Below are 12154 nucleotides of genomic sequence, written 5' to 3' on the forward strand. Positions count from 1 at the left end.
TTTCTTTTTCTTTTTTTTCTACCATCACACTCTCTGTTATATTCTTTTTCAGTTCTACCTTTTGATTGTTTAAAAATATCGACTTTACTAATCCTTTTGTAATATTCTTCTATAATATATACATATATATATATATAGATTTATATAGATTTATATATGTATACATGTATATTTATATACTTATATATATACATATACATATATTTATATATATGTGTGTATATATATATATATATTATACGTGAGTCGTATCTTTCGTTTCTCAGTCTCTCCCTATATCTAATATCCCCAATTCTTTTTCCTCCCCTTATCTCTAGGATTGGTATTGCAGGTTAAATCGGAACGTGCATCGGACTGTTTTTGATTAAGAAGTATGGGGAACGGGTATTTATGGTGGGACCGAGGGGGATGAAAAAACGTTCGACATGCGGGTTCGAGCATCGAACACCTCCATCGATCATGGAGTCGAGAGGCTCTCATCACATGGAGAGGGAGGGTATTGGATGGATCGGGATGTGATCGGGGGAGGAGGAAGGGGGAGGGGATCGACAGGATCTGGATTTAGAAATCAAAAAGCAAAATCGTCTCGTGCATCGGCATGCCATTCATAGGAAAAGAGAAAAAGATAGATAGATATATAGAGATAGAGAGAAAGGAGAGTGGTGAGGGAGAAAGAGAGAGAGAGAGAGAGAGAGAGAGATAGGGAAAATACGTATGTGTGAGAGAGATGGAGGATAATGGCTTCGCAGACTCGACGTTACTCGGCGACCTTTTCGGTTCTGTTTTTTTTTTTTTTTTTTTTTTTTTTGGATCTTTTTCCTTTTTGATTTCGAGGCTGGACGGAGATGGTTTTCGGTGGCCAAGTATTTTTTTGGATCAATGATTTTTGGTTGTTCCTTTCTTTTTCGATTTTTTTTTCTTTTTCGAAAAAGAAAGGGGGAATGCTCGATGGAGGATCGGTGATTCGGTTTTTGTGGTCATTTTGTGGACGATAGTGGTTATGTTCTTTTCTTTTCTTTTCTTTTTTTTTTTTTTTTCGTATTTTCTTGTTGGTTATGTATATATATATATTTTTTCTTTTCTTTTTTGTGAAGGTTTGTAGGGAAAAGAAACTAGAGGAAGTCGTAGGGATTTTTAAACAAACGAAGGCATGCTCTAAACATGTGCAAACGATAGGTAAAACTAAATCTCAACTAAAGACAGAAGAGCCTTAGATATATCAGAGATATAGAAATATATATATATATATGTCTGTGTATATGTGTGAAATATATATATAGTGAAAAAAAGTGCGTTTCTCATACAAACGTATATACATACATATACATATATAATCGTGTGTGCGTGTGCGTGTATGCTCGGTATGCGAATTTTTTTTTTTTCTTATTCTTTTTTCTTGTTTCTTTTCTTCATTAATACTTTCTTATCTCCTTGCAAAACCGATATTTCTACGTTAGCAATTTTTCTTTCGCTTGTTTATTACTGATTCTTTTTTCTCTTTTTTGTTTTCTTTTGTTTTCTTTTTTTGTTTTTTCTTTTCGATATCTTTTTCTCAATGATTTATATATGTATATATGTGCGTATATGTAAGCATTTCACTCGCAGGCTGTAGTTCGAAAACGTAGCCGTTGCTTATTCTTTCGCGAATAATATTTCTTCGAAATATGTATACGTGTATCTAAGTATTATATATATATATACGTATATGTATGTATGTATATAATACTTAGAAATCCATTACGTTTCATCTTGATAAAGAAGAAAGGAAAAAAAATAAGAAAAAAAAAAAAGATATGAAGCAAATGATGACACGAGATCTGTGTATGCAACGGTATACGCGAACGTACAGCCTTGCTTTCTATACGTCATAACACGTGGCAAGAGAGTTCAATGAACTAAAAGTATAAAAACGAAACATCCTTTTACTGACGTAATCACGTTAACCATCAGAAATAACACTGAGTGTATAGTGAGTACATATCAGTAGGTAATTGTAATATTACGTTATAGAGTGTGATATAAATCTTAATGACTAGCTGTGTTCAAAACCTGGATCATCCTCCTGCAAATGCTTTAAGGAAAGACAAAAACACGTGAATGAGTATAACAATTAAAGTAAGTTAATTAGTCCATAGAAGATTATTAGTCTGTGAAAATTGTTAAGTCCATGTGTTCCTATTTTCTTTTTGTTTCTTTTTTACTTATCTTTTTTTTTTTTTGCACTTCTGTTTGACTTTTATTTTTTATTACATTTTTTTTTTTACTTTTTTGTTCTCTTTCCAAAAAATTTCTCTTATCCTCGATATGCAAAATATTTAACAATAACGTTTACTTATTATTTTTTCTTTTTTTTTTTTTCCTCATTTTTTTCCCTTCTTTTTTCTTTTTTTTTTCTTTTTTTTTTTTTTTTCTCAATCAAAACCTCCTCTTCTCATTAATTAATTATATGCATATATCTCAAACAATACAATGAATTAATCGATCAGAGAGGGATGCTTGGGTTGTTTGATTAAAAAGGGGGTTTAGGGGTGGAAAAACCAACGGCAACGAACAAAGAGAGAGTTATTAGGCCCTGTAAAAAATGTAAAATAGGGGTTGTAAAATACTTTGTTCTTTTATATGTTTTACGCTTAAAGAACACAGCTGAATTCAAAAATTGTTTATCAGCTTCTGAAAAATCCGTATGGCTGCGTGCACCTGGAAAAAATCTTTTGGGACACACTAGTTGGCAATAGTAGGTGGGGTAGGGGTGTGTGGGGGTGGTGGTTGTAGATGGATGGATTGGAAGGGAGAAGGTGTATTAAATCTGGAAGGGTTATGGATAAATCTTATAAATCTTTTTCTTTTCCTGTAGTTTTTAATCCACAAAAAAAAAAAGAAAAAAAAAAAGAAACAAAACGAGCTTTAGGATAGCCCGCGAGATTAATCTTTTTGATTTGGATTTTTTCTTTCTTTTTTTTTTTGTTCTTTTTTTTTTCATGAGAAGGGTTGAAACGAGGGTGACGGAGTTTGAAGTTGGGGACGGGTTGGAAGGGGTTAAGGGAAAATTGACGGGAAAATATGTTGCCGCAAAAATTCCAAAAATATAAAATCTCGCCAGCCAAAAAAGTAGGGCCAACATATAGAGCTTCGGGTTAACGCATACCGCGTTAGATGCCGCGATAGATCCGATTGTAAAAAATGGAATTACGAAGAAGGAAAAGATAGAGATAGAGATAGAGATAGAGATAGAGATAGACAGAGAGAGGAATATGTATTTATGCGTGTTTATATGTATGATTTATGTACGTGCGTGTTCGTGTTCGTATTCATCAGTGCATATATATATATATATACGTCTGTATGTACCTGTTTGTTGTTCTGTTTGCCTCTGTGTGTATGTGTGTGTGTGTGTGTGATATGCATATGTAGATGTATGTGGAAATGAGAAAAGGGATTTAGTTTTTTTTTTTTTCTGGAAGAGGGATGAGGGAGGACGAGCGTGTAAAGGACAGGTACGAAAAGTCGAAAAATTTGTGCGCGTTCAAAACTTTAGTTCGCGCAACACAAAATAGAGAGGAAGAGAAAAAGAAAGAAAGAGACAGAGAGAAAGAGAGAAAGAGAGAGAGAGAGAGAGAGAGAATGAAAGAGAGACAGAGAGAGAAAGAGAAAGAGAGAGACAAAGAATAATAGGAAAAGGAAAAATGAGAACGACGAATGAAAAAGAAAAAAAAAGAAAACGGAAGAAAAAGAAAAAGAGAGAGAGAGAGAGAGAGAGAGCCGAAAATGAAAAAACAAGTTTAACAGAGAGGAGAGAGGAGTCTGATGTAGACGCAAAGAAAAAAAGAAGAGAAAAAATATATATATAAAAAGAAAAAAAAAAAAGAAGAAAAAAAGAAGACATTATCAAAGGACGTCAAGTCCTTTTTCCCCCTCCTACGTTCTTTATTTTTTTTTTCTTTTTCTTTTTCTTTTTCTTTTTGTTCTTCTTTTTACTCAATGGGGTTGACCCGATATCAATAGAAATATATATATATATATATATATATATATATATATATATATATATATATGTATATATTTTTGCCTGTTCTTTCGTTTACTTTTTACATGTTTATTTATTTATTTACTTATTTATTTCTTTATTTATTTATTATTATTTTTTTTCCTCCTTGCATTTCTTTCTTTCTCTTTTCGGTGTCTTTTACTTTGCATTATTATTGAGAATAATATCGTTGGAACTTAAAGGAAAAAGTGGCGTGACGTAAATAAAAAGCCTCAGCGCATGGTACGTAAGTGATATATATATATATATATATATATATATATATATATATATGTATATGTATATACAGGATACGGTTGCGATCGTGGTGTAATCGGGTAAATGGGGCTAATTTTTCGTGTTTGTGCGACATTTTATTTTCCCTCTTTATTTACTTTTCTTTTTTCTTTTCTTTTTCTTTTTTTTTCTCGAAATCAAATCATTTTTTCGTATAATTAAATGTTTAGAAATACATGTAAATATAGGAAAAATCGACGTATTATACATGTATAAATAATATCGTTAAAAGATTAAAAAAAAAAAAAGAAAAGAAGAACAAAACAGATGATATTTCATCTTCCCGTTGTTAATGTATTTAAATCAGCGAAATTTTTGCGTTCATGTCAATTTTCTACGATGAATCGTTCTGAATATCATTATTTTCTCCTTTCTTTTGTTTCTTTTCTCTCTCGAAATACTTCTCTCTCGAAATAAATCAATATTATTTGTAAATTTATAATAATTTCTATAATAATTTCTTCCCGTTCGTTGAAAATATTGATGAAATTTATTTTTATGTTCCATAATAATTAATGTTATTATCAATTAATTAACTAATAATTAAATAAATAAATTAATTAATTAACCAATATCCACGGAAAGTTATCCCGTTTATCGACCACTTCTACGACCACTTCTATATCCTGTATATCATATACTGTTAAGAGACAGAAAAAACATGGAGAGAAAATATATATATATATATACATACATATATATACATATACATGTAAATATATATATATATATGTATGTATACGACACAGAGAAGAATATAACACAAATCGTAAATCGGGGAAGAGAGACTAAGAATAATAATAATAATAAGAAGAAGTATTATAAAAAGTAGAAATAGAAATAGAAATAGAAATAGAAGAAGTATTGTCGGTTTTTGGAAAGGTTAAATTGATTTGAGAAAGGTGGATTTAGATTTTGTTAGAGGTGGATAGAAATGATAGGAGATTATCGAAGATAGACGATACCGTTTATCTGAAATCGAAATGTATTTATGTACAATTAATACCGATTAAATAACCGATTAGATTTATTTGAATTATTATTAAAACGATATACGCGAAATATCCTTTACATATTCATCGGAAAGAACGTGTCGTAGCAAGCCGCACTGGAATGAATAATATCGGAGCGAATTCTCACCGCGTTAACGTGACTTTTGGCGGGCTTTTATATTTTTGGCTCTTGCTCGGCATCGCCTGCGCAAGAGATGTATCTTCGATTATATCGGCGACGCGTGTCGCGTGAAATTTTCGACGAGGTTGTTGTTTTCCCGTCCGAGAGAGACAAAAAACGAAGACAAGAAAAAAAAAAAAAAAAAAAAAAGAAAAAAAAAACAACAAATTAAACAATCCTCGCGTATCAGTCAATATCTCTCACAAATTATCTCAACGCCAATTAATCGATCCATCAAGATTTCTCGTGATCGAGAATGGGAAAAGAGACAAAAAAAAAAGAAAGAAAAGTATAACAAAAAAGAAAAAAACAAAAAAAATTCGAGAATGTCATCAACCGACTCTAACATCACGTCGAAGATTCACGCGACATATCTCCTAAGCATCGTCGATATAATAGACGAAGACGAGTATTATAGTATATATATATATATAAAAATGGCGGAAAATAAAGTGAAAGAAGAAAATAAAAAAGACATTTGTCAAAAAAAAAAAAAAAAAAAAAGAAATACAATAGAAGAGAGACGATCAGTCAGTGTCAGTGATACATACCGTCCTCGTGAGTTCTGACCGAGATAGGATAACTCGGGGGCCCATCACCTACGCTGGTCCCCGCCAATACCCAGATCCGATACTCGGTCCACTTTTTGAGCTCGTCCAAGACGAATCGCGTCTGATTCAGTTTGATAACCTTCGCCTCGGAATCGGAGCGTCCGCTCTCGACGACTTGTAGTCTGTAGTAAGATATCCTCCCGTTGGAGCGTTCGGCAGGTGGGGGTTCCCATGTGACCAAAATGGAGGTCGGGCTGATCGCTTGGCCGGTTACATTGCGAGGCGGAGCCCCGGGTACTATATAAAACTCGATTATACGGATAGGAAAAAAAACTCAAAATTGGATATTTTTTCGTTTCTTTTCTTTTTTCTTTTCTCTTTTTTTTGTTTTCGTCATGGACGACGACGATTACCGACCGATCGGCAAGTATCAAGAATTTCGAATTTTGAGAGAGGAGAGATGACACGTCAAGGTCATCGATGGTCATCGATTGCTTTTCTTTTTTTTTATTTTCGAAAAAAGAAGAAGGAAGAAGAAGAGACTGAGGAAAAATAGAAATAAGGAAGGGGAAGAAAAAAAGAGAGAGGCACCACCGGTGACCTTGACGAGATTCGACTCGAATAATTCGAAGATCAGCATGCGTTCGATCGTAATCGTCGCTCGAACGAAGGAAACCCGTAAACGAAACGATGATGGTATCTTGAACGATCGTGGGTTCGAGGTATTAAACGGAGAAAGTGGCTCGGAGGAGAACAAAAAAAATGAAGAAGAAGAAGAAGAAGAAGAAGAAGAAGAAGTAGTAGTAGTGGTGGTAGAAGTAGTAATAGAAGAAGAAGAAGAGAAAATAAAAAACAAAAAAAAAGAAAAAAGAAACGTCATTACAATCGATCCTTGAACAGTCGAAAAGATTACGTGATTAGAATGCGAAATCTCCCTGATCTGTGATTTCGCATTAGACCCAAAACGTCGTTAAATTCGAACGCAAAGGGAAAAAAAAAAGGAAAATTATTTTCATTGAAAATGGCGCGTCGAATCAACGACGTTACTTACTTATATATATATTATGATATATATATTATTATTATTAGATATATATATATATGGTATTAATATAATATATTAATTCATAATAAATTTTTACGTGGGAACGAAAGTACCAGGAAAAAAAAAAATTAAAAAACGGACGTAAATTATATGTTATCGAGAATGAAAAGAGGTGCCCAAAATGCACACATATATCGATGCAGAGTGCTTAGTGCAATTTATATGTATATGATATGTACGTATATATATATATAGATATATATAAAGTGGCATCCAAAAACGGCTTTCTTATTTGCAACGCATGCAGTCATTCTCACTCTCCCACGCTTCACGTTATTTCAACTTTGCTATTCTCCCTCTCCTTTATATATGCAACATAATTGTTTATTACATTCCCCGTTTCATTTTATCCGTCTCTCATATATAATATTTCCAATATCAAACGAATCTCCTCTATCAACGAGGAGCTCGACTCTATCTGTCTTTCTTTTCGTGTTCTTGCATTTGCTTACTTTTTTTTTCCCTTTTCAATTTAAAAAAAATACTTTTTCTATCTTTTTTTTTTTCTCAACTTCGTTTAATCCTCCTCCACTTGTTGCTAAACTTTTTTTTAACTTGACTTTTTCCAAACTTCTCTTTTTACTCGAAAGCATGTACGATTACTTTTTTTTTTCGTGGTCTTTTTCTCTTTTTCTTTTTTTTTTTTTCCCAATACAACGATTACTCTTTAATTTTGGAATAATAGAAAAAAAGGTGGTTTGTGCATCAATAAAGAGATAATAATAGCTTACGCTACTTTTGCGGGAGCGTCTAGCGCTACAGCACCTCCTACCTGCTGTGCCAATACGATTTAACGATCGTACAAGGAGAAACGCATTCGCGATCTATTCGTTCGCGATATGGATCCTCCGACGATCGATTGAAAATCGACATGCAAAATGGCACTCCTCGCTGCTTGAACTCACTGATTTCGATTCGGGCCTTGTTAACTGTTTTTTTTCTGCTTACCGTACTGTTTCGTGCGAACTGGACAAGGTATAGTAGTTGCACCCTCCCCACGTTGACTTCTAGCAGCTAACCAGATGTAATAGAGGGTGTTAGGGTAGAGACCGGTCAAGGTATAGTTCTCGGTCACTGGTATTCTCCGATGATGTTTTTCCTTTGGAATAAAAAAAAAAAAAAAGAAAAAAAAAGAACAAATATAAAAGAAGAAGAATAAGACGAAACAAAAAAAAAAGAGTAAAAGAAGAAAACGAAAAGATCCAAGTGAAAAAGTGTAGATTGGAATAATTCGATTGGAAAAAAAAAAACAAGAATAGAAAAAGAACTTCAACTTACCTTGGCATAAGTATCGTTCCAATAAAGCTCATAGCTGAGAATATTTTCACTGCTATGAGCTGGTTTGCTCCAACGGAGCGTAACCTTGGTCTCCCCAACGTCGACAACCGTCAACATCTCCGGTTGACTTGGTACCCCTTGTTGCGTTTTAATCTGTATTGGGGCGCTTAAAGGGCCAGGTCCAACGCTTGTAAGTGCCTGTACCCTGATGGTATATATCGTGTGAGGTATCAGATCGGAGAGGGTTGTTAATTGACTGTTGTCGACCATTTGAAATTGCCATGACGCCATTGGTTGATTCGGATCCATCGTGTAGTAAACCTTGTAACCCTGAAGAAAATTGTTCACGTGATTCTCGATGTCATTTATGGAAAAGAATTATTCTTGGAAATATTGCGTAAAAAAATATATTATATTATTTAAAAAATATCTACCGTCACTTGACCATTAGGTGTTTCCGGTTCGTCCCATTGTATAACCATTGTGCTGGAACTCAAAGGTCGGACCTGAACCTTCCTTGGCGCAGTACCCGGTTCTAAAAATGATAGAATTAAACTGAATAACGTCGTTTGTTTTTCTTTTCTTGATTTTTGTTTTTTTTTTATCTATTTATTCTATTTTTTTTTCTTTTTTTTTCTCGAATAATACTCAATTATTAAATAATAATCGACACACGTGGGGTTAGTCACGCGAGAATAATGAATGAAGAAACAAACAATAGCCCTATTAACCAAAACTTAACTAATCCAAAAAGACAACGAGTGTGGTAAGTAACAAAACTAAAATTACAAATAGAAAAATAGACGTTCTACTCGATCAGAGTTTGTGAGGAACAGAAAGATTGATTACTTTATATACGTGTGTGAAATAATAATACCAAATATACAACAACCCTTTGTGAACGCGAATACTATCATGATAGTGACGTCTAATAAGAAACAATAATTAATAATAATTAATATTAACTACATAAAAGGAAGGAAAAGGAGAATATGCTGTTTGTGGATAGCCATGTAAACAAAAAAAGAACAATTGTGCTCATCTACCGATTCTACTGATGTAATCAAATTAATATAAAAATAGAAAATATAAAGATATAGAAAACAAAAATGAAGGCTGGCGAAGACGATCGAAGGGATGAGATAAAATGATATATAAAAGAAAGATGAGAGAGGAAGGAGTGTGACATATGGATAAGGGATGCGAAAAGAGAAGAAGAAAAAAAAAGAAGAAGAAGAAGAAGAAATAAACAAAAAAGAAAAAGAGAGAAAAAGAACGAAAACAAAAACAAAAACAAAAACACCATGTGTTACTACGGCACACTTAGTATATAATCTTCACTTACTGGCACCTCCATTCGTCGATTCCGCTATTGGGAAGAAACGTCAATAGATTATTACAGATATTCTCAAAGTACATTATTACATGGTGCACATCGTGGTGGAAATACGAAAAAAAAAAGAAAAAAAAAAGAACAGACAGTGAGAAAAAAAAATAAAAAAAAAGTATCGTTTGAAAGTCGGGGGATAGGGGGTGGAAAAAAAAAAAGAAAAAAAATAGATCATTATCACAAGTACACACGCACGGCACACGCAGGACAATTTTATACGTACGTATATACACACACGCGCACGCACACAAAGTATATCAAAAGAGTTTACGACATATTTTCGTCTTTCCACGGGGTGTGAAGTGTGCTCTCTATTATACGGTTGGGGGAAGGTGCAATTTCGCGTGCCGTCTCTCCGCGTAAAAAATTTTTTTTTCTCCCTTCCTCTCTCTTTCTCTCTCTTTCTCTCTCTCTCTCTCTCTCTCTCTCTTTCTCTCTCTCTCTCACTCACACACGCGCACACACACGCGCACGTACACACGTTCTTTTTCTTTCTATTATTTTTTATTTTTAATTTTGTTTTTTTTTTTTTTTATTTTTATCCTCTCCCCTTCTCGTTCGTCCGACACCTTTCGTAAAAAAGGAAGAAGTGAAAAAAGGCATATCGATACGAAGAGAAGGAGAAGGAGGCTTGAAAGTTGTCGATGATTTGCAATGACGATGACGATGACCATGATGATGACGACAACGATGATAATGATGATGACGATGACGATGATGATGATGACGGTGTTAGTACAAAGCCGAAAAAAATCTCGCAACGAAACGAGACGTTTAAATCGCGACGCGCCGAAACGGACCGACAAAAACTTACACACATATACACGCACGCGCCATTAACACGAAGTGCTTTAGAGAGAAGGGAGAGCAGGTGTAGCCGGTGATATGGTGATGGTGACGGTAGTGGTGGTGGTCGGTGATAAAAAGGTGGAAAAAAATGTTCTTGTCACTTACATGAACCAAATCGTGCGTCCACGGCGGGACAGCATGGAAAAAAAGGTAGAATTTCCCTCAAAAAATCTGTCAAAATTCTTTTTTTTCTCTTTCTCTCTCTCTCTCTCTCTCTCTCTCTCTCTTTCTCTCTCTCTCTTTCTCTCTATCTTTCTTTCTCTCCCTCTCTCTCTCTCTCTCTCTTTCTCTCTCTCTCTCGCTCTCTCTCTCTTTCTTTCTGTCTTTCTCTCTTTCTCGTTCGCTCGCGCGACGACAAAAAAAGTTTCACTACGCTACGTGCAAAAAATGTGCAAAATCCTTTTTCCCTCTCTCTTTTTTCCTTTTCTTTTTCTTCTTCTTCTCTTTTTTTTTTTTTACTTTTCTTAATTTTTCTTTTCCGCCGTATCAACGAACGCCCACCCCTTTTCCGAGATATCGTTGCTTTTTCGCGCGAGAGACGATCGGGAAGAAGCGTTTCTTTATTTTTTCTTTTCTTCTCTTTTTCTTTTTTGGTTTTTCTTTTTTTGGTTATTTCTTTTCTTCTTTTCTTTTTTTTCCTTTTTTCTTTTTTTTTTTCTTTTTTTTTTTGTATCGTCGAACGCACGTATGCATATGTTTTTATGTACATATGATATGTATGTGTACGTTATTTTTATATATATATATATATATATATGTTTCATATATATTTTATATATATATATATTATATACACATATATGTGTATAATTATTTTATTAAATATGAACGTAGATGTACTCGTAATATTTTCCTCGTAATATCTTTTTAAAAAGGAATATCCGTAACCTGCGTATATGTGTTAATATACATATATACACACACACACACATACATGTATATATATATATACATATATATATATATATATATATATATATATATAATATTTAATTATATATGAGTTTTGTTCTCTCGTGAACGTGCGAAAATGAAAACGTGAATTATTCAAGCCTTGTTTTAGCTGTAATCATTCATACGTATAATTATCTTTTAGTCAGTAGGATGAGATTTCTGCTCTGTTACGATTTCGATCTGCAGGAAAAAAGAAAGAACGAAAGAAAGAAAAAAAAAAAAAAAGAGAGTAAAAAGAAGAAAAAAAGAAAAAAAATGTTCACACCGAAACGAAATTCTCGTCCCTTTTTTCTCGCCCCGTTCTCGTTTCTACCGAAATTTCTTCTCCTCTTTTTAACTTCGTTCTATCTGATATTTTTTCGTTACGTTCTTTCCCTCTTTCTTTCTTTTTCTTTTTTCTTTCTCTTTCTTTTCTTTCTTTCGAACGAGAAAGACAGAAGAAAAAAAAAAAAGAAAAGAAAACGAGAACGGTGCGTTGGAAAATGGAAGAAATTTGATCGAATAAAGCTTGCCACTATTAATGCATCTGTGCT

The 12154-nt window shown here is 33.5% G+C and overlaps 1 protein-coding gene across 15 annotated transcripts in view; it reads right to left on the reverse strand.

Annotated features, from left to right (window-relative positions):
- Window positions 1–12154, reverse strand: part of LOC127067432 (tyrosine-protein phosphatase Lar) — a 479322-nt gene that overhangs the window by 22179 nt on the left and 444989 nt on the right. For 10 of the 15 annotated variants that reach the window (XM_051002292.1, XM_051002293.1, XM_051002297.1 and 7 more), the window contains 5 exons: window positions 9774–9797; window positions 8863–8963; window positions 8429–8758; window positions 8099–8249; window positions 6046–6342 (listed from right to left, as the gene is read on the reverse strand). In XM_051002292.1, the coding sequence (XP_050858249.1) occupies window positions 6046–6342; window positions 8099–8249; window positions 8429–8758; window positions 8863–8963; window positions 9774–9797 (903 nt within the window). The remainder of the gene's footprint in view (window positions 1–6045; window positions 6343–8098; window positions 8250–8428; window positions 8759–8862; window positions 8964–9773; window positions 9798–12154) is intronic. The other 5 variants (XM_051002301.1, XM_051002300.1, XM_051002305.1 and 2 more) reach the window with 3 other exon arrangements.

The sequence above is a fragment of the Vespula vulgaris genome, chromosome 11 (assembly GCF_905475345.1).
Source record: "Vespula vulgaris chromosome 11, iyVesVulg1.1, whole genome shotgun sequence".
Lineage (NCBI taxonomy): Eukaryota > Metazoa > Arthropoda > Insecta > Hymenoptera > Vespidae > Vespula > Vespula vulgaris.